This window comes from Chinchilla lanigera, unplaced genomic scaffold (genome assembly GCF_000276665.1).
Source record: "Chinchilla lanigera isolate Chin_1 unplaced genomic scaffold, ChiLan1.0 scaffold00012, whole genome shotgun sequence".
Taxonomy (NCBI): domain Eukaryota; kingdom Metazoa; phylum Chordata; class Mammalia; order Rodentia; family Chinchillidae; genus Chinchilla; species Chinchilla lanigera.
In genome coordinates this window covers 887,400-908,376 of record NW_004955413.1, presented here as the reverse complement: position 1 = coordinate 908,376, position 20,977 = coordinate 887,400, and the positions used below count along the sequence as shown (strand labels likewise).

Below are 20,977 nucleotides of genomic sequence, written 5' to 3'. Positions count from 1 at the left end.
CTGAGTCTTCAGAAATTCAGTCCACATTAACTATATGGGCTTTTGTGTACCGTAAATTCCTTCTTCACTCATCCTCAAATGGCTTCCTTTCTCTCATTTCTCACTCAAGGGCTCTGACTCAGCCCCGGTTAACATTTGAGGATCTGACATGTAGGTAACAGATACATATACCTCCAAAACCTATTCACACACACATTAAAAATCACCTTCCCGGACCCACTTCCAACCTGACTTAAGAAATTTCATGAGAAGCATCTTTAGCGACTGAGGCCATGCTTAGAATGAGGAAAGTTTGTTAAAGAACGAAGACAGGTCCTTGCCCTGGGAGGAGACGGTTTCCTTGTGTACAATCACCTGTAAATCATCACAGTAAGTCTATAGAAAGTTCAGTTTTCTCCCAGTACAAACACACAGGTTGGATGGCGTTGAGGAAAGGTTTGACTAAACTGAGGATTAGGCCAGATTTGATGGTTCATCCCCCTAAGACCAACACTCTACCTACCCAAGACATGATAATTTGCAGAACAATGAGCCGGAGAACAATATGCTGATTAATTTATCAATTTATTGTACATATTGGATTAGGCCCAGTAAGGGAGCAAACACGTTTTCTTCATGTTCAAAATCCAGCTCAAAACCAGCTTGGACTACATACACAGCAAGACTGCGCCTCAGAAATCTAAGAAAATAAATGGGGATTACATTCTAACAGGTAGGGAGATCTTTGCGCCCTGGGTCTTCATCTCTGTACGGGGATCAGTATTATTTACAAGGCAGTCCTTTGCGGGACTATCCTGTGCATTAAAGATGCTCAGTATTTGTAGCTTCTACCCTTAGATGCACCCCTCCCACACGATGCAATGGAAGTAACTCCTGCTGTGTCTAAGTGTTCCACGGGAGTGAGGGCAAAGGTGCCCTGATTGAAGTCACTGGGATAGAAATCAAGGGAGCATGCCCAACTCAATTTGTAGACACGCAAGTTTGTGACACGCCTACAGGCGGAAAAAGAAACATTGAAACACAAGAAATACGAAATGGAAAAATTTAAGACTTTCCACACTAAAGAAAATAAATCCCAGCTTGTAAACTATTTTCGAAAATGTAACCAATCTGGAAACGCAAGAGGAAGAGCGTCCCAACTCTGCCACACACCTCACCTCACCTTCCCGGGGACGGGGAAAAAAAAAAAAAAAAACGCTCGAGAGGTATGATCAAACCTATTTTCTGCTCAGTTTCCGTATCATTTGCTAATAAGACTCATTTAACTAAATGACACCACTAAATTACATTACAGGAAGCCCACAAAATGTACTCTTGGCCATGATCTCATCCTAAACAAAAAACAGTGGATGGTCAGTGTTTACAGCCACTCTCTCCGGCGAATGAAGTGGCTCTGAAAAGAGCCTTTGGGGAATAGTTCATCTGTCGCGTTCCTTACTTAGAGCTGGTGTACTTGGTGACCGCCTTGGTGCCCTCGGACACGGCGTGCTTGGCCAGCTCGCCGGGCAGCAGCAGCCGCACGGCCGTCTGGATCTCGCGGGACGTGATGGTCGAGCGCTTGTTGTAGTGCGCCAGGCGCGACGCCTCGCCGGCGATGCGCTCGAAGATGTCGTTCACGAAGGAGTTCATGATGCCCATGGCCTTGGACGAGATGCCGGTGTCGGGGTGCACCTGCTTCAGCACCTTGTACACGTACACGGAGTAGCTCTCCTTGCGGCTGCGCTTGCGCTTCTTGCCATCCTTTTTCTGCACCTTTGTTACAGCCTTCTTCGAGCCTTTCTTAGGAGCAGGGGCAGACTTCGCCGGATCGGGCATCTTCCTCGCTTGCACAACAGCTACAATCGCCAACAGGAGCGATCGCGGACTACATCGTCAGCGACCGGTTGCGCTATACTTATAGAGCTCATATGCAAATGAGGGTTCCAAAAGTGCTGCGTCTGTATTGGTTAATTTAAACCAATGTCGTCATAGAAGGGTGGAGACTATGTAAATAAGGTTCTGGTTGCTCTTCCTTAGTGGTTATTAGGACAAAAGTCATACTGACCAATCAAACTGTTCCACTGCACATCGACCAGTAAATTACGTAGAGCAGTGATTTCACCTGTTCAGGGTCATTTTCGTTAGTTTTCATATTAGATTGATTTATGTATGTAATTCTTAAGTACAAAATAAGCTAGCTTCTCTATTTTTGTATATAAATACCAGCAGGAATTCACTATTCTGGCTCCCAGCATTGTATTATGTAACGAATACCAAGCTATAAACCAACTGTATGCAAATTCCTAAATACAAAAAGAGCTTCTTTCAAGGGTGACTCCTCTCGACTCCGGCCCCAGGGCCTCACACCTCTCGATTCAGGACATCTCTGGCCGCCCATAAAAAATTTCCCCTTACAATACTGATAAACGTTGCTCTAGGTTTAACCCAGCACGGCCTGAACCAAGACCACGCTTCTGCTTTTTCCTGTGCATACGACTCAAGATTGAGTACACACATCCCATACCACCTTCGCAGTGCTCCCGATTTCTCTGCGTGTAACGCTGAGGGACAGTTAACACAGCCGAAAAGCTGACACAGCTGCTCTTAATGGAAACGTAGGCGGCTCTGAAAAGAGCCTTTTAAGTTACTTAATGAACGACTTAGGCGCGCTCCCCGCGGATGCGGCGAGCCAGCTGGATGTCCTTGGGCATGATGGTGACGCGCTTGGCGTGGATGGCGCACAGGTTGGTGTCCTCGAACAAGCCCACCAGGTAGGCCTCGCTGGCCTCCTGCAGCGCCATCACGGCCGAGCTCTGGAAGCGCAGGTCCGTCTTGAAGTCCTGCGCGATCTCGCGCCCCAGCCGCTGGAAGGGCAGCTTGCGGATCAGCAGCTCGGTGGACTTCTGGTAGCGCCGGATCTCGCGCAGCGCCACGGTGCCCGGCCGGTAGCGGTGCGGCTTCTTCACGCCGCCCGTGGCCGGCGCGCTCTTGCGGGCCGCCTTGGTGGCCAGCTGCTTCCGCGGGGCCTTGCCGCCGGTCGACTTACGGGCGGTCTGCTTCGTCCGGGCCATGACTCCCTTGTTTCGACCAAGGAGCTGTGGGCAGTCTTATTTATAGACATAGCCTTGTCTTGATTGGGCCAGAAAGGAGGAATTTGTAGAGCTCTCCCATTGGCTAAAACTCGATCCTATTTACTGAGGCAAAAGATTGTTACGCTAACCTTTCTCTTATTTCTTTCCCCCTTCTTTTTCTATAATTTATATATCCAAGGAAAGTTTTTTGAAGACCTTTCCTCTAAGTTGATGTACATTTTATAAAAGAAATTATAAACTGTTTTGCATATTTTATATTTTAACAGGTTTCTTCTAAAAAACAGCATGCACTTCTATGAACTAGGGTTCAGCTTGATTCAAGTCACTTGTTCCTATTTAACACTTCTCCCATATCTAACATTTATTTAGCATCTGTCCCTGTGCTCCACACTTAAATGTATTACATGGTCACTGAAGCAGAATAAAACAATATTAGTAAAAAGATTAAAAAATTAAACTTGCCGTTATCTGATTTCTGACCCCGACCAACGCCCATTTTGTCTGCGTGCTACTGACCAACTTGACACTAGGGGCTCTGCCCTTCTTTAGCCTTTCCCCCTGGAATGAGGCGTCCTCCTTCTCACCCCTTCGTCAAAGGTCAGTTAGGGCCTGCATATGGAATGCTTCAGTCAAAGAAGGATGAGACCAGAAATATTAATTTCTCCTTTACAATGAGGAATGGTTTCTAGTCAGGTCCTTATTAGCCATAGGACACGTTGAAATAAAGTTTCAAAGCAAATGTTTCATCAACTCTGAGTTACTCATATTTTCTTCGGTAAATATAAAATGTTTTCTATTATGTAAAGTTTAATATTTTCTATATTTTCAATAAGGACAGTAGCAATCCTTTGCCTTTTATTCTATATGCCTTGTAAAGGCATTACTAATGATGTAAAAGTTGTACTAGTTTGCATAAAACTTTTGACTGCATGCTTGTTTTCTTGAGCATTATATACAACCTTATGAAAGCATTATATACAACCTTATGAAAACTCAAACTTAACAAAAGCAGACCCAAGAGGCTTAAAACTAACCTTGAGAGTGACAGTATGATTGTCTTCCTACTAAAATCAAAGTAAAAGAAAAATGATTTTAAGAGGTTTTCCTGAACAACGTAAAGAATTGTTAGCTTAATTAGTATCTTCAAGAATCTCAAGAGCCGATGCAGGCTCCTTGAAGGAGTTCGAACTCGACATGCAAAAGTGTGACTGATGTGAACAAATGCAAGCCCTTCCTGTGGTGGTTTTCTGGCAAAGCCCACACTGGAAAGTTTGAAAGTTCCAACTGTACTGTATTGTTTAATGCTGACTTCGTGAAACAGGTGTAAGTTGCCTCACTTTACAGGTAGAAAAACAGACTCAGAAATTATGGCTTGTCCTGTGTAAATAAAAATGCTACGTAATACTGTAAACCAAAATATTGAACTTATAATGAAGAATTTCCTATTTCATTATTACTGTGTTAACTTACAAACTTTACCATAAGTATACATGGTTTATGGCCAGAGCACTGTTCACATGGGTTTCAGTACTGTTTGTAGTCTGAGTCGTCTTGGAACATCTGCTGAGGATAAGAGGAAACTGTTCTATTCAAATAGAGAACCCAAGAGTCATAAGATTTTGCTTTTATAACATAAATAAGAAAATTCCAAGAGTCTGCCTCTGATTTTTTTTTTAATTATAAGAATATCTACTCAGGAAGCAATTATGTCAATTTAAATATTTACTCATGGCAACAATTTAAATAAAATTATCAACCGACGTAGTAAACTTTCAATGATTATAGGTAATGTTTGTCAGAATACAAAAACTTCTGATAAGAAGAAATCTTCTTTAATAACAGTTCAGTCCCCAAATTAGACTGTAGAGTAGTATTTCTATGAAAATTTTTGATCTACTATTTATCAGAAGTAGGTTTGTGGTACAGAAAAGCCTTTGCTGTTCTGCAGCTATGGGGAAAAAGAACTAGTTCTAAAATTTCTTAATTTCTTTCTGAGTTACTCATATTTTCTTCGGTAAAGATAAAATGTTTAACTTTCATAAAATATTTACTTTCATGAGAAATTATAAGGGTTTGCACTTTGAATTTTACTAGCTATGGAGGGGTCTGGGGGCAAGTGGACAGGTAAGAGAAGCTTCAGATTTTACAGGTTATAAAAAAGAAAATTTTAATAAATGAATTGTTAGGTATGTAATGTACGTGTATTTATTTTTAATACAAAAGTAATAAACTAATTTAAAATAGATGTTACTGGAGGATAGTTTATACTTCATTTTTGGCTTCAGGGTTTTCCCAAGATCGTATTCCAAACTCAGACCATTTGAATCTGATTTGTCTGTTGGCCAGGTCTACTTCATGATTTCCTCTCATTTTAACTGATTTGCAGCCCTGGACCAAACTCAGAAGCCATAGGCTTTTGAGATTCTTTCTTACCCAATTTTGAGATAAATTCACTTATTCAATATCCTGCATCACTGGATAAAAACTTCGCATCATTCTCCTTTCTACCTGAGACAGGAAGGTAAGGTGTGGCTAAAACTGGCTGGGAAAGGAATCGCCAAGATCCTTGGAACACAGCTCCCTGCACGTGGACTTCTCTCCAGAACTCCAGTGGGTTTTCTTCCATAAGACGGCCTTGACCAGACGTCAGCCTGAGGTGTGGGTGATACAAAAAAGTCAGGCCACATTGAGATTTTGCCACTGTGTTTGCTCTTGCATGGTGGCTCGTCCTCATGGTGTAGAGTATACTTCTTTTCCTACTTTTATTTGGCCCAAACTCACTCTGCAGACCCTGTTTGTCCTATCTTTAATACAACTTTGCTACTATCTGTGCTTGTCTTGACCAATTTTTTTTGCTCAAGATAGAAAGAACCTAGAAACCACTTCCAGAAGGAGACTCCAGCACCCCAAAAGCTGGTAATATATTGATCCTTAATGCTTACTGCCAGTACAGTACCGCTTCAAATTTATACAATTTCTGGCTTTATTCCTTAACATATTCCACTATAATATACAAGAATGAAATAACAAATTCTACTTCAGAGGTATACAAAGTTTTATTCCACTAGCTATTCTTGAGGAATATTCTAGGCTATACATAGTAAATACATTAAAAATTATATTCTAAGAACTTTTCTGTACAAATTGTGGGCAATGAAAATTTTTTTCTTCAACCTTCATAGGTTCTTAGAACTGATCCTATGACCAAAAGTAGATCAATAAGAGAAAGGCAAAGCCAGGCGTAGTGGCACACACCTGTAATCCCAGCATTCAGGAGGCTGAGGCAGGAGGATGCACCACAAGTTTGAGCTCACCCTGGACAAGCAAGACCCCATCTCAAAAAAAAATGAAAAGAAAAGCAGTGATTTTTAATATGTACATTTTAATAGAGCATACATATTTCAAAGTTACTTTTCTCATTGCTGAGACAAAATACCTGACACCCAAAGTTAAAGGAAGAAAGGTTTATTTAGCCCAGTTTATAGAGGTTTCAGTTCAGTTCATAGTTGGCTGGCTTCAAGGCAGGGTGGCATGGCCGAGGGGCATCACAGAGGAGAAACAGTTCATGGCAGGCACAAAATAAAAAGGCAGCAAAGCAGTAAGACAGCAAGGAAGTAAGTGGCAATAGCAGCCTTCTTTCTGTCCCTTATATTCTACCCAGGCTACACGCCCTTAAGGCTCACACCCAGGGTGAGCCTTCCCTTTGCCCTCAAAACTATGCCAAAACAATCAGTGGACTAATTTAACAATCACATACGCTTAATCTTGCATCACACACTCTAGACCCAGCCACCTCGGAAAATCCCCACATGAGGCTTTGAGGGGACATCTAGACACAAGACATAACATATATGCAGCACCCCAAAGATGAGTAACTCAGAGATGATTAAAATTTGGACTTTATGTTCCTAAGTTAGTAGAGGAAAGAGAGAAAAGAAGATTTATGACTGGTTCAGTATGGTACCATCTTCTCATCTCCAAAAAGAGGAAATTGGGGTTGTTACCACAGATCTATAACAACTGAGTTAAAATGTCAAGTTCTTTTGGGAGTCTCTGCTTTCAGACAGATAAAGAATTTCAGAAACTCAAATGCCCCTGGCTCAAAATGTTTCCTATGTCCAAAGTGGCATATTTGGGGGTAGCATATCATGATCCCCTCCAAAAGAAACACTGGCTCCAATTCCACTGAGGGTCCTAGCCCCCTAATACCAAAAAAAAAAAAAAAAAAAAATCACTTCTGCCTGCTCGGCTTGTGGTTGTTTTTATGGTGTTGCAATTTGGTTCAGTCTTCCTTACCAGTGTTTAAACGTAGTCACATGCAGGAACTGTTCCTTCTGTAGATGACTAATGAGCCTATACAGGACTCAAGCAGCCGGGAGAGAAGAGACCTATCGTGAACTCTAGGGTGTAGCACATAGATGTGTGAGGCTTGGTGGTCCCGTCACTGAATAGATGACAACTATGCCTGGGGCCAGGGATGAGTCTTTTCACACACTGATTTTAAGTTTAAACATCTTGATTTTTACTCATCTTGAGCTTTGAGTTTTAAATAACTGAGGAACCACCAAATGTATCTCCATGTCTGGAGCCTATACATCTGGATAAAAATCTGGGATTCAGCAGCTTACAGAAAGAAAATAGCTAATGCCAACGGAGAAAAGGAAATGAGATTTCCTTAAAACATTTTTCAGGAAAAAAGTTATTTCTGATGCAAACATCAGAACTTTTTATAGCTTCTCCCGCACAGGGCCTTGGTAAAACAATGAACATGCTCACCAGTAAGACCCTCAACCCGTTTCGTAGGGCAGTTTCGGGCAGTGCCTTTCGGTATAGAACAGGTGTCCTTCTGCAAAACCCAAAGCAGCAAACTTTGCTAGCAGGGAAGGGGCCGGTGCTCAGTCAGGACAGTTTGGACACTGAGTGCCGGCTGAAAATAGGACGGCTTTGAGAGGATCTGTGGAAATGGATTGCAGACTCTATCTGCTCTATGCGTTGTACAGTACATTCAGCAGAACTTCGGACGGCGTGCATGGGGATTCACTGACCTCCACGAGACGGCTTGGCAGTATTCTGACACCAATTTTCCTAGGGTCCGAAGTCTGACTGAGTTGAAATATGGTGCCTATTGGAACTAACAAAAGTGACTAAACTCAGAAATTACAGCGAGCTTCTCCCTCCCTGCCCGCTTCCACCTGTACCCAGGAAGCCACTGCTTTCGCTGCTCTGCAGCAGCGCTGGGAATTCTCTGGTTTGTAAGATTCGGCGCAGGCGAATCTTCCGCGCACCTCTGAACTCACATTTGCCCTTCCTCTTTCTCGCACCAGACCGTTCCGTTTATCCTCAACTTATTGTCTTCCGGAAGCCCAGGCGTTGAAACAAAGGCTGCGGAATCTGGAAGCTGTGTTGGATCTAAATTCTCCCAGAGACCACGGCGCACCAGTTATTGAAAGGCAGAACGAAAGGAAGGGGTTGAGAAGAGACAGGAAAAAACCAGAATGAGAAAAGCAACAGTCAGAGCGCCTGCAGAGGACAGCGGAGAGGGAAACAAAAGAAACAAGAGGCGGCGAGGGGGCGGGGCAACCAGGCTGCTTCCCGCCTGCGCCCTTCCAGTCCTCAATCTGGTCCGATCACCGTCTATATCCTCAGAGAGCCACGTTCTGCTGCGGCAGGGAGAGTTTTCAGTCGAGAGACCATGTCTGGCAGAGGGAAAGGGGGCAAGGGTCTAGGCAAGGGCGGTGCTAAGCGCCATCGCAAGGTTTTGCGAGATAACATTCAGGGCATCACAAAGCCGGCAATTCGGCGTCTCGCTCGCCGTGGTGGCGTCAAACGGATCTCCGGCCTCATCTACGAGGAGACGCGAGGTGTACTGAAGGTGTTCCTGGAGAACGTCATCCGTGACGCTGTCACCTACACCGAGCACGCTAAGCGCAAGACGGTCACTGCCATGGACGTGGTCTACGCGCTCAAACGCCAAGGCCGCACTCTGTATGGCTTTGGCGGCTGAGTCTGCCTTGTCCACACTCTCAACGGCCCTTTTTAGGGCCACCCACGCAGTCATCAGAAGAGCTACTCACTTTCCGTGGCGGGAGTGGTAATGTACAACCGGGAAGGGAGGGTTCCTAGAATGCTGATTGCACCGGGGTTTGCTACGGGCGGCCGTTTCCCTTGCCCGCCGGGCCGCTTTTGCATAGAATAGGCTCTACCAGAGGGGCGTTGTCTTGTGACTGCAGGGCCTGGCAGAGGGCAGTAGGCTCTACGCAAATAATACTTAGCACCATGCACAAGCAGCTCTACACCTGCCGTCCAGTTTTCTATCGGGTTCTTCACCCTTAACCACCAAAAAGGGAACCAGGTCCTTCAGGGCTTGTTAGTATCACATTGCATTTTGTGATGGCGCATGCTGTTACTGTAGCTTGCAAAATCAAGCCCACTAATACTAAGTAACTCAAAAGCTTACTGGTAAGTTTTCAGATATTCTGGCAGCTTCACTGCCCAGTCAAAATTCATTGGCTTTCCGTGCTTCATAAAAAAGCTTCAGAATTTAGTCAACCCCAGGTGATGAACTTTCAGTGGCGGCACTGCAAGGGTACAGATACAGATATGTGGTCCTATAAAAATGGAACACACTTAAACTACTTAATGGTAACTCTGAAATCTCATCTTCAAGAAACGTAATTCAGGTATGTGACTCAGTGTGGCAAAGAATACAGCAAGCCAATACTCCATTTCCCTTAAACTTCCCTGATTTGAAGGTTGGCAGGTCCACCAAAACACTCGGAAGGAGGAAGTTTAACGTACTTTAGCAATGGAGCTGTCAGCAAGGGAAGGATTTAAGACGCCCTCCAGGAGCCCATCATTGGAACAGAGAAAAAAAAACAGTTCATAAAACAATGTACAAGATATAATCAGAAGATACAATTCATATTTAAATTTTTGAAAATTATTACAGTAAAAGACACATTTGCCAACAATTCCCCTGACATCAAACACACTTCTCCCATCGTTTTTGCCTCTCTGAAGCGGTTCTGGAAGTCTACTTTTGTAAATGTGTTTAGTTTGCTGTCATGAGTGCCTCCATATCCTGAATTGATTCAAAACATTTACCTTTCATGTTCATTTTGACTTTGGGGAGAAGCCAGAAATCGCATGGGTCAGATCCAGTTAGTAAGGTGAATGAGGACAATTAATGTTTTATGAGCCTGCCTTTCCATTGGGTGGCACATGGCAGCAGTATTTACTGTAGTTTTAATCACGCCTTGTAAAGACACTTATTAAAATTATAGAATATGAAGTAATGCATATTTTTGAATTAATAAATGCCTTTCTCTTAAGCATTTCAAACTATAAAGAACATAATGCTATTTTTAACCATCTGTAACAGTGGAGAGCATAATCTGTTTTATCTCTTTAGTTTGCTAACAAAAATAATTTCCTTCCCATTTGTACCTCCTGAGAGCTTTCTCTAAGCCAGCTGCTCTTTCCCTTCCACAATAAATTCAGGACTTTCCCTGGAGTAGATACATACAAATGATTAGAGTCTGTCCTACTGGTCTACTTCCATTACTGTGATCATAGAGCATTTGAGCATCTCACTGACAAATCAAACTGCACTAATGGATCACTCTGAAGTCCTACACTCCCTTCTAGGCTTTCATTTCTGACTAGCAGTAGTATCTTCGCACACACTCAAACTAGATGCTTCAGAGTCAATTTTCACTACATATTTTCATTTGAACCCATTCCTTTTATACTTTATATTCTAGCTATTGATATACATGTAATTCCTCTACTTAAGTCAAAAGAAATGAACTGGTAGTCTCTCAATCTCTCTCTCTCTCTCTCTCTCTCTCTCTCTCTCTCTCTCTGTGCGTGTGCGTGTGCGTGTGCGTGTGCGTGTGTGTGTGTGTTACCAGGAAATGAACCCAGTACTTCACATGAGCTACATCTTTGGCCTCTAAAATTTTTTATTTTGAGAAAGTCTTGTTAAGTTACCTAGGCTGGGCTTGAATTTAGGATCCTCTTGTCTCAGCCTCCCAGACTGCTGGGATTACAGGCACACTAGGATTTATGCAAAATGTTACTAACATACATAAATATATATAAAAGTATGTAGCGAATTATCAAGAAGAATGTTCACCAAAGTTAAGAATATTTATAGATATTGGTTTTACTATCCTCCCTGAACATTTCTGAATTGTTTAAATCTCTTAAGGTAAGCATGAACATAATTTACCCTAAAATAATCAGATGATAGACAGAGTCTGGATTATATCAAACATGGCAAATCTTAGTCTCTGCCAGTTACATTTCTTCATCTTTAGTGCTACTGAGAATTCCTCCCTTTCTCATAGGAATATTTCAAAGATTGAATTGAAAGACCTATGTGAGAAAAAAAAATGAAGATAAGAGTTAACATAGAAACCAAAGCAGACATATTTTGTGCCAGTGTCACCCCACCTAGTTCTTCTATGCTCTGGACTCACTAGGGGAGAAGAGGGTGTCTGTATACAGAACCTAGTGAGCAAAAAACATACTGGGCAGAGTATAAGGGAGCAGGCAAGGTCAGACTCTCAAGGTTAGACCAGAAAAACATAATCGGTCAATAAAGAAGCAAAGTGACTTCTCAGTGAATGTGACTGCTATAATGTGTGAAATGTATTACTCAAATTTTCAGAATACCCAAATGTAAATATTATCCTCATTTTATAAAGAAAGAAACTGATGTTTATGCAACTGAAACAACATGGCATTCTCTGATATACCCTGATATGCCCCTGACTTTTACTAAAATATTGTCTAAGACTTGCAGATCACAAAGAATCTAAGGATCTATTCATCTATTTGCCATATCATTTAATAGAACCATAGAACACGAGTGCTGGGAAGACCATGGACATCATGGGTCCAGTTTCCTTATTATATTTCTTCCTCTGACTTGAAGATAAAACTCTTCTCCAGCTTCCTGTGGCCATCAGATCCCTAAGTGGTGCGGGTGTCCTCAGAGGCTGGGCTCGGGCGGTGTCTTCATGCGCTCCTCCCGGCAACTGCTGGGGCGTCCTCTCCTCCTCTGGACAGCTGGGAGGGGCCAGCGGGGCCTCTAACTCTGCCTCCAGACCGCAGTCCGCTCCTGAGGGGCAGCACAGCTGGCCACCCCTCAGGAAACAGAAGGCCAGTGAGGGAGAGGGTGCCCTGTGGCCTGAAGTGAGCTCTTCAGCAGCTCCTTCTCCCGTCCCTGTGAAGGTGGTGCCCTCCTCCCAGGCACTCAGGCAGGAAGTCCAGAGTCATCTTTGATTACTTTTTGCCTCAACAGCCCTTTCTGCCCTTCCCCGACCCAGGTTCAGGCAAGTGCCCTTGTGCAATAAAGTCCACAGCTTGCTCCCGCCCCTTGCTGTGGCTGGTTCCCTCATCCTCATCCCTAGTACCCTATCCTTGTCCCTGAGGCCTGAGACTTGGCTTCTTTCCCTGGATGCTACTCCTTTTTTCTCATTCCATTGGACCCTTGACCCTCAGGTTAATTGTTATACACAGTTCACATGGTGCTACCTGCCTGCTTGAAATTTTTGACACTGTGTCCCCTGGCAGTTTCTTCTTCATTTGGAAATAGGGCCTCTGTAGATATAGGAGGTTAAGGATTTCTGATGAAATCATCCTAGATGTAGGGTAGGCCTTAAATTCAATGACTGTTTATGCGAGAAACGAGAGGGACTCTGGACATTGGTGTGATGTTGGGGAGAGACTGGAGTTCTGCCACTACAAGCTAAAGACACCAGGGATTACCAGAAGGTAAAAGCAACAAGAAAAACATCCTCCAGAGCCTTTGAGCATGGTAACTTGATTTCAGACCTCTGCTGCCTCAAATGTTGCAATAAACAAGTTGTTGATGGTCACTTATTCTAGCATTTCAGGAAACTAATGCAGCATCGTCACAACACTCTGGGTGTAAGCTTCCCTCAAGAGCATGAAGCGTTTGCCTCTGCTGCTGTCAGCCCACAGCAAGACCAGCCAGTGGCCTGTGGGGTATCACTTAGGGTTCCCTTGAGGGACAGATTTAACACAATCCTATATGATATTTCATATATTACATATATGATCTATAAAGGATTTACATGATGCATAAAGGATTTACAAAGTAGGCATACACTGGCCACCTGTGGATTCAGAGGTGGAGAAATGCAAAATGGTGGAGTATGTGCTGGGAAGCTGGACGATCCAGTCAAAATCTGAAGGCCTGGAGCTCTTGGCAGAGTGTAATCCAAGTCCACTTTGGAAAGGCTGAAGGAACTGGAGATGAATGTCCAAAGCAGATGGCAAAGACCAAAGTTCCTCCAAAGAGGCAGGAGGGCAGATGTCTTTCTTTTTCCCCCTTCTATTTTTGCAAGCCTATTGGTTGGTGCCACACATAGCCTGGTTGGGCCTTTCCTCCTCATTTGGTGGCTTACCTGTCAATCATCACAGACACGTGCAGAATGTGCTCCACTGTCTGCTGGGTGTTTCTTAATCCATTCAAGTTGATGGCATGAGTATCTATCATACTTGGGAGGCCAATAATTTTGAGAACTCAGTGCCACTTTCAAAGGTGAGAGATGCTTTGGGAAACTGTGAGCTAAATCAGAGGGGTGGGTCAGGCCCATGAGAGAGCCAGCCTGTAGCCAGGAGAGGATCACTGTGGGCCTGGAGTCTCACTCCTGATCCCTTCTCCTCCTCTGCTGCCACTTTCCTTCCCTCTCTCCCTCTGCCCTCGATCACATTCAAATCTCCATCTTTCCATGTAAAAAGCTCTAGCGTTTTTCATGAGTGTGAGAATAGTGAATTAAGTTTTCTATTGTTGTTTTAATGAATTATCACAAACTTAAGTAACTTAAATGTATTCTCTTCTAGTTTTGGAGGCCAGAAGCCTCAGGTGAGTCTTTGGTAGCCAAAGCTTGTGCTTGAGGACTGGTTATTTCTGGAAGCTCCCGGGAGATTTGTTCCTTGACTATCAGTTTCTAGAAACTGCTGGCAGTTCTTTGCCTCCTGGGCAATTGCTCCAGTCTCTGCCTGCCTTGCAGGGTTGTTATGGTAAATAAAAGAGATGTGAGCCAGGCATGGTGGTGCATGCCTATAATCCTACCACTTGATAGGCTGAGGCAGGAGAATTGCCTAATCAGCCTGGGCTACACAGCAAGTTGAAGTCCAGCCTGAACTACATGGTGAGACCCTGTCTCAAAAAATAAAAAATAAAAAAGAGAGATGTGAGATATAAAGTGTAGTCAGCCCTCACTAAGCTTAGTTAGTATAGATTTATATTTCTAAACTTTGATGTGCAGTGTGGCCCTGTTGACACTACATTTGCCCTCTTATATCAAGATTGACCTTAGGAAGCCTGAGAACCAAGTGGGGCAGGGGCCAAAACAGTATGCATTAGCAGTTAAGTAAAGAAGCAGAGACTTCAGTGTATTATACATTTACAGTCGTTTGTTAGGTCTCCGACCTTCAGGGATCCCACAGTGCACAATGACATTTTCAAGTGACGTGTGGTGCAGTCTCCTGATACCTGGCCATCTAGTTCCAAAACAAGGCTTACAGCTTTCCTGGCTGCCATAGCCTACAGCCAATGCCATCGGGAAAGGAGATGTTCTTTAAAGACCCCTCTGCCTTCGACTGAGACCTGGGTTAAATTAAGAACTTATCTTTCATAAATTTCTTTCTAAGTTTCTTACATGATTAAGGCTCTAGGGAAACACTGACTACCTAAAAAGAACAGGAAGACATTTTGCATTTCCAAAGTGACTTCTAAGTAAAATGTCGATAAACAGCATAATTACCCTCATTGCTGGAACTCTATGAGTTATTCTTTGTTTTTTTTTTTGGGTTTGGTTTTTTTTTGCCAGTACCGGCAATCCAACTCACAACCTTGCGCTTGCCAGGCAGGCGCTGTGCCACTGAGCTAAATTCCCAGCCCCACTCTCTGAGTTATTCTTGTATACATAAAAATAAAGGTATCCAGACTCACACTCAGAGTAGATGCCTTCATGGTGATGCCTGCTTTCTAACTAGAAAACATAACTCTATTTACTTCACTATAAAGTCCACCTCTACCCCTTTTGGCTGCCTGTGTGTCTTCACTGAATGTCTTCATCAAGGGCACAAAGAACCGAGGACCAAAGAGGGAAGGGATCGCTTTCTTGCTGCACCGGGACCCAGCTTCCCAGCAACACCTGGGACTCACTGTTCAGTGACGATCATCCCTTTCCTGCTCTCCTCTGTTTCTGGGCATGCTCATTTGCTAACTCCCCTCAATGTTTCTGCTCACCTAGAGTATATGCCTCAGTGTTCTTCTCCATAATCCTGGGTAGATCTCATCCAGTTCCCTGTCTCCATTATCCTAATCTATGGAGGGCTTCCCTGCAGATATCTCCAGTGGAGCCTCTGCATTTAATGGATTGTTATTGCTAACTCCTGATGGGTATGTTCTCTTAGATAATACCAATCTCAGCCTCAGTGTCAAGGACATCCTTGTGCATCTTCTGGGTTTTAAAAACAATTTCTCCTCCCTGAATTCCCCACCTTAGAGAAACAAAGATTGACCTTAGCATGAAGGAATTAAATGTATGATACACTGAAGTCTCTGCTTCTTTACTTAACTGCTAATGCATACTGTTTTGGCCCCTGCCCCACCTGGTTCTCAGGCTTCCTAAGGTCAATCCTAAGGCCTCAAATCTACCATGATCTCCTAGCCCTGCAGACCAGAAACTCCTTCCTGTCCTGCATTCTCCAAATGTCTACACTGCCAAGTCTTACTGAGTCTCCCTTCTCTAATTCCTTCATGCCCATCACTGTATCTCTGTTTCCTTCTACCACTCCTTGGTAATGGCAGCAGCAGCATTATCAAAAGACTCAAATCCAATTAACAACACAAGTGCCTTGGAAGACTTTTCCTAGACGCAGGCCCGATGTTATGAAAAATTTCAAGAGACTGTGAATTGCTTTTTGCTTTCTTTTCTTTAATCCGCAAGCACAGAACTACTTATATACCTGAATAGTTAGATTTTTATATCAGTATTAAGAATTGGGTACTACTTTGCCTTTGTTTCTCAAACCAGCTCAAACATTTCAAAAGTTTTCTTTTCTTTTCTTTTCTTTTCTTTTTTTTTCTTTTTCCATACCGGGAACCAAACTCACAACGTTGCACTTGCCAGGCAGGCTTTGTGCTGCTGAGCTAAATCCCCAGCTCAAAAGTTTTCTTATTAGGCCTAGGAAGTTTGGCCTTCACAGGACAGCGGCAGGAATGTCAACTTTGTCTTCTCACCAAAAAGGTATAAATGCGGTCACTAAATTTCCTGTAGCAGTTTGGGAATCCTGAAGATTCTGAAGAATTCCTCAGAGTCCTACCCAGTCACAGGGAGAACCAGACTGTGTTGCCTTGGCCCTGTGGGCCAAATTGCTAAGATGGCTGGTGATAGGTACCACGGCAGTATCCTGCCAAGGCCTGGCCCCACGGTGAGAGGGACTGGGTCAGGCAGGCCACACTTCTTCAGAAAGTCAGGGTAGATATACTCTGTTGTTTCCTCCCCCTATGGAGGGGAGAGAGCTCAGCAGGACTGAGGGGTAACTCTGTGGTACTCTTTCATGGTCCAAGCCCAGAGCTTCTTGTGTATCAGCCCTGGAAGACAGAACATGATGCAGATAAGGCCCTGTCCTTAAAGATCATCTTTGACAGGAAATATAAGAATAAGCCAGAGGGCTTCCACGGTCCCAAAGCGACCCAGAGTGGCCAGGCCTTGGCTTGCCCAGTGTCCCTCCCTTTCTCCTTCTACCCTCTGTCTTTGAGTTTGGTGAGGATTCCTCTGTTAGCAAGTGGGGAAGTGGCAAGAAAGTGAGAGAAGGTTAAAGGCAGGACATCCCTGTTCTCACTAAGGCAGGGACCATTGAACTGCCTTAGCCATGACACATGCAGGGTATCCTCGAATCCCAGGGCCATGGAGGTCTTGGATATTGTTGGTGTTTCAAGTTGGTTGGCATTTTGCTTTTAAATCTGCCTGAGTTTTTGTTCCATTCAGGGTCTATGACCATTATGGGGAAATGCTCTGATATGGAAAACTACATGCTCAGTGGTAAGCAGGGGTCTGCTTAGCTCTGCAACACTGGGAAGTCACTTATCCTCTGAGAACTTCTTAGCACATTTCCATAATGAGATGCTGGGTGCAAAGGTGCTGTCCCTAGACAGCTCTAAGTTATTGCCACTTTTGGACATAATTGAGTGCAGATCCCGAGGATCCCGTTGTCTGAGTCTGAGTGCCCTGGTCAGGGAACATGGGATCCACATTCGTTTTCTAGGGTTATGTACTAGTCCATTCTCTGTTACTATAACAAAATACTGGAGGTTGGCTATTTTATAAAGCTCTTTATTTGGCTCATAATTCTGAGGGCAAGGGGCCCATTATAGCATGGTACTAGTGTCCTGGCAAGGGGCTCCTGGCTGGGTCAAAATATGGTGGAGAAAGGGGAAAGCATGCAAGTGCCCTCACTGTTATATTAGTAAGTGCTGGCTGGAACTAACTCCACAGGACGAGCATCAGTCCCCTCCCCATGCGAGTACCCATGGCTGACCTGTCCTGCACTACGCCCTATTCCCCGAAGGCTCCACCACTTCTCAGCCTGGCTATGCTGGTGGCTACCACATCCTTGTGGTGACACAACTTTCAGCACATGGGAAACTTTCAGGGGACACATCTCAAATCATAGCTGGCAACTGCAACACATTACCACAAACTGGGTGGCTCTACTAACAGTTCTTGAGCCTGTTCTTGAGCCTAACAACAGTTCTAATAACAGTTCTCGAGCATAACAACATCAAAGTGTTGGCTTGTTCATGTGCTCCTTTCTCTGTGTGCTGATCTTCTCTTCTTACAAAGGTGTCAGTCATTCTGTATTAGGCCCACCCTAATGGCTCCATTTTAATTTAATCACCTCTTAATCTGATCTTCTAATACAGTTTAATTCTGAGGAACTAAGGGTAGGACTTCAAGATATGAATGGGGGTGAGTGGGCATAATTCAAACCATAACAGAGCCTATTCTGAATCCCTGATACTAGACCTAAAAACAGGAACCTCCTGTCAGGAGGGGCCATAGCCCTTTCTGTTCTCTCCCTTCTTCACTCTTGAAGAGCAAATGCTTGTCAAAAGTACTTCTTCTTTTCTTCTCCCTTCTGTGAATTCTCTCTTTCTTTCTCTCTGTCTTTCTCCTCTCTTTTGAGACAAAGTCTCACCTTGCAGTTCAGATTGGCCTCAAACTCGCAGTAATCTTCCTGCCTCAGCCTCCCTAGTGCTGAGATTACAGGTGTGTGCCACCATGCCCTGCACCCTCTGTGAATTCTCATCAGCGCTTTTACCTAACTGTATTGAGATAAAAACATCACCAGCCATTCCTAGGTACAAATAAAGATCCACAAAGTTCAGGTACATCTGTAGTGTAGCCTCTGCAAGATCCTGTCCCAGTCCCTTAGCCAAACACACTGGTCCTTCACTTCTCTCACCTGGTGAGGAATTCTTCCCTGAGCCAACCTCAAGCTGGACTCATAGCTTCCGGAGCAAGATGCTGGTAGGGGAGAATGTTGTCTTGAGAGCCACCAAGGAATGTAACTTAGAGCCCTGGGGCACACTTAACAAAAACCTACACAGCTCCAGGCTGCATCTCATGCCATCTTTCAGGAGGTATTACGGTATACACGAGAGCAGGGAGCTATATATACTACCCAAGATCTAGCTATCAGAAAGCGGCTTGGGTTACGCCTGTCACTGAAGCCCAGGTCCACCATACGTCTTGCTGCTGCGTGACCCACGTTCAGGCCCAAGCTCTCAGGAGTCTCAGAATAATGGATATGACACCAGAACCTTGTTTGTCCTCTGGCCGAGGCCTATCTGGAAGTACCTGGGGCATTATTGGCCATGTTGAACTGGGATACAGAGGTGGGAACCACTATGTCCTGTGCATGGTGAGACCAGGAAGAGAAAAAAGAAAACAAAACAGGAAAAGAGCTCACAGCAGTAGATACTGGGAATGCTGACGATTAAGAAACCCAGAGGAAGGTGTGGTGGTACACCACTGTAACCCCAGCACTCAGGAGGCTAAGGCAGGACGATCTCGGAGTTCCAGAGCAGCCTGGGCTACCAGGTGAGCTCAAGGCCAGCCTGAGATGCAGGAGATCCTGTTTCAAAAAGACGCCCCGCCCCCCAAAAAAATCCAGAGGAAATTCTTCAGGTGCACCTATAAAACGTGGAGATGAGTACCACCATATACTACTGCTGAGTGTGGCCCAAGTGGAGAGGGAAACTAAACACTGTACTCTGAACACCCGCTTAATCAGGAGTTAGATGAGGCCGTATCTTAAAAAGCATGACTCTACGATGCTTCCTTTAGTCTTTTGGGAGGAATGAGTAACTCGGCGGACACAAGTGCACAGCGCCCTTACAGCCCAATTCACCAACCGCATTTTCCGGACCGAAAGGCCGAGCGCCGCCAAGTGACGAAGCGGCCCTGAAGCCCCTGGCGCCGCGCCCCGCTCCCCTCCCACCTCGTCCCCCCGAGGCGGCCGAACAGGCAGCGCGAAGGCGCGCGGGGTGTGGCCGTGCTAGTGCCCCCGGGCCGCAGAGGAGCGAAGCCGCGGCCGAGCACAGTAACCAGGAGGCGCGGCCGGAACACACCCGGTCCTGGCCGGCCCTGGAGGCCCAAGCGCCCCCCTCCGCACGCCCTTGTGCCGAGGGCGGCCCAGAGCGGGCAGCACGAGCGGTACAGCCCTTTCCGATGCCGCGTGGTTGGCTCTGAAAAGAGCCTTTGTGTAGGACGGGCGGGGCGGACGAGGGACGGAGCGCGCGCTGCTTAGGCCCGCTCCCCGCGGATGCGGCGAGCCAGCTGGATGTCCTTGGGCATGATGGTGACGCGCTTGGCGTGGATGGCGCACAGGTTGGTGTCCTCGAACAAGCCCACCAGGTAGGCCTCGCTGGCCTCCTGCAGCGCCATCACGGCCGAGCTCTGGAAGCGCAGGTCCGTCTTGAAGTCCTGCGCGATCTCGCGCACCAGCCGCTGGAAGGGCAGCTTGCGGATCAGCAGCTCGGTGGACTTCTGGTAGCGCCGGATCTCGCGCAGCGCCACGGTGCCCGGCCGGTAGCGGTGCGGCTTCTTCACGCCGCCCGTGGCCGGCGCGCTCTTGCGGGCCGCCTTGGTGGCCAGCTGCTTCCGCGGGGCCTTGCCGCCGGTCGACTTGCGGGCGGTCTGCTTCGTCCGGGCCATGGCGCGCGGGGACGCGAGGTCAACGGGACAGCGGCCGCGACCTTAAGGAGCAGCAGGGCTGGCGCAGCAGCCTTTTATAGGCACAGTCTTTTCTCGACTGGGCGGGAGGGGGGAAAAAAAAAACAATTGAAAGGCCCGCGCTGGCGGACCATTGGCTGTGACGCCACCCGTCCCCGCGCCGTTGAATGGCTCGGGCCGCTTCCCCGCCGCTTCCCCGCTCTCGCCGCGCCCCGCCGCGCCCCGCCGCGCCCCGCCTCGCTCCCTACTTTCCCCTTTGCCAGCAGTTTTCCGACCTCGTTCTCCGTGGCTGTCTGAGTGCAGGTCGCCTCTGAGCGCTGCCCAGCGTCTGTCAGCCGGTCCGCCTTGCTCCCTCAAGACGGGCCGCCGCGACGCCTCTCTCCCTCCCGCGCTGCAGTGTGGGTCCGGAGTTGAGGCTCAACTTTTCGCCTCTTGTGGCTTTCCAGGCCGCCCTCCCTGCCGGTCGTTTCTCTCCGCCCGCTCGTGGCCTTTCGGTGGAGGTCACGCTTCGAAGGCCGAAGGGGCGAGCCCGGGCCTTCGCCACGAAAGCTACTGAGGGCTACGTCAGACGTGCCCCAGCGCGCGGCGAGGCTCCCGCCGGGACCGTCCCCCCGCCCC

General features: G+C 46.0%; 3 protein-coding genes across 3 annotated transcripts; 1 reads left to right on the top strand and 2 right to left on the bottom strand.

The window, feature by feature from the left end:
• Window positions 1-545: 545 nt before the first annotated feature.
• Window positions 546-2,498, bottom strand: LOC102022902 (histone H2B type 2-F). Its single transcript, XM_005378711.2, has one exon. The coding sequence runs from the start codon at window positions 1,813-1,815 to the stop codon at window positions 1,435-1,437; it is 381 nt and encodes a 126-aa protein (XP_005378768.1). The 5' UTR covers window positions 1,816-2,498; the 3' UTR covers window positions 546-1,434.
• Window positions 2,499-2,595: 97 nt separating this feature from the next.
• On the bottom strand, window positions 2,596-20,969 carry LOC102013159. The gene is made up of 5 exons (XM_013511285.1): window positions 20,635-20,969; window positions 19,937-20,438; window positions 19,536-19,771; window positions 8,856-9,103; window positions 2,596-3,085 (listed from the first exon to the last, which is right to left on the bottom strand). Exons 2-5 carry the CDS (start codon window positions 20,339-20,341, stop codon window positions 2,640-2,642), a joined length of 1,335 nt encoding a protein of 444 aa, XP_013366739.1. The 5' UTR covers window positions 20,342-20,438; window positions 20,635-20,969; the 3' UTR covers window positions 2,596-2,639.
• LOC102023246 (histone H4) lies at window positions 6,615-9,120 on the top strand. The gene has a single exon (XM_005378712.2). It carries the CDS (start codon window positions 8,764-8,766, stop codon window positions 9,073-9,075), a length of 312 nt encoding a protein of 103 aa, XP_005378769.1. The 5' UTR covers window positions 6,615-8,763; the 3' UTR covers window positions 9,076-9,120.
• Window positions 20,970-20,977: the final 8 nt, after the last annotated feature.

Excerpts from the sequence above, each read along its gene's own strand:
- LOC102022902 (XM_005378711.2), bottom strand. The coding sequence starts at position 1,815 with ATGCCCGATCCGGCGAAGTCTGCCCCTGCTCCTAAGAAAGGCTCGAAG.
- LOC102023246 (XM_005378712.2), top strand. The coding sequence starts at position 8,764 with ATGTCTGGCAGAGGGAAAGGGGGCAAGGGTCTAGGCAAGGGCGGTGCT.
- LOC102013159 (XM_013511285.1), bottom strand. The coding sequence starts at position 20,341 with ATGGCCCGGACGAAGCAGACCGCCCGCAAGTCGACCGGCGGCAAGGCC. Across the intron at positions 19,772-19,936 it reads GCCGCATCCGCGGGGAGCGG|GGCCGGCCAGGACCGGGTGT; the intron begins GCCTAAGCAGCG and ends TTGGGCCTCCAG. Across the intron at positions 9,104-19,535 it reads CGGTCCGGAAAATGCGGTTG|GGCCGTTGAGAGTGTGGACA; the intron begins GTGAATTGGGCT and ends GGCCCTAAAAAG.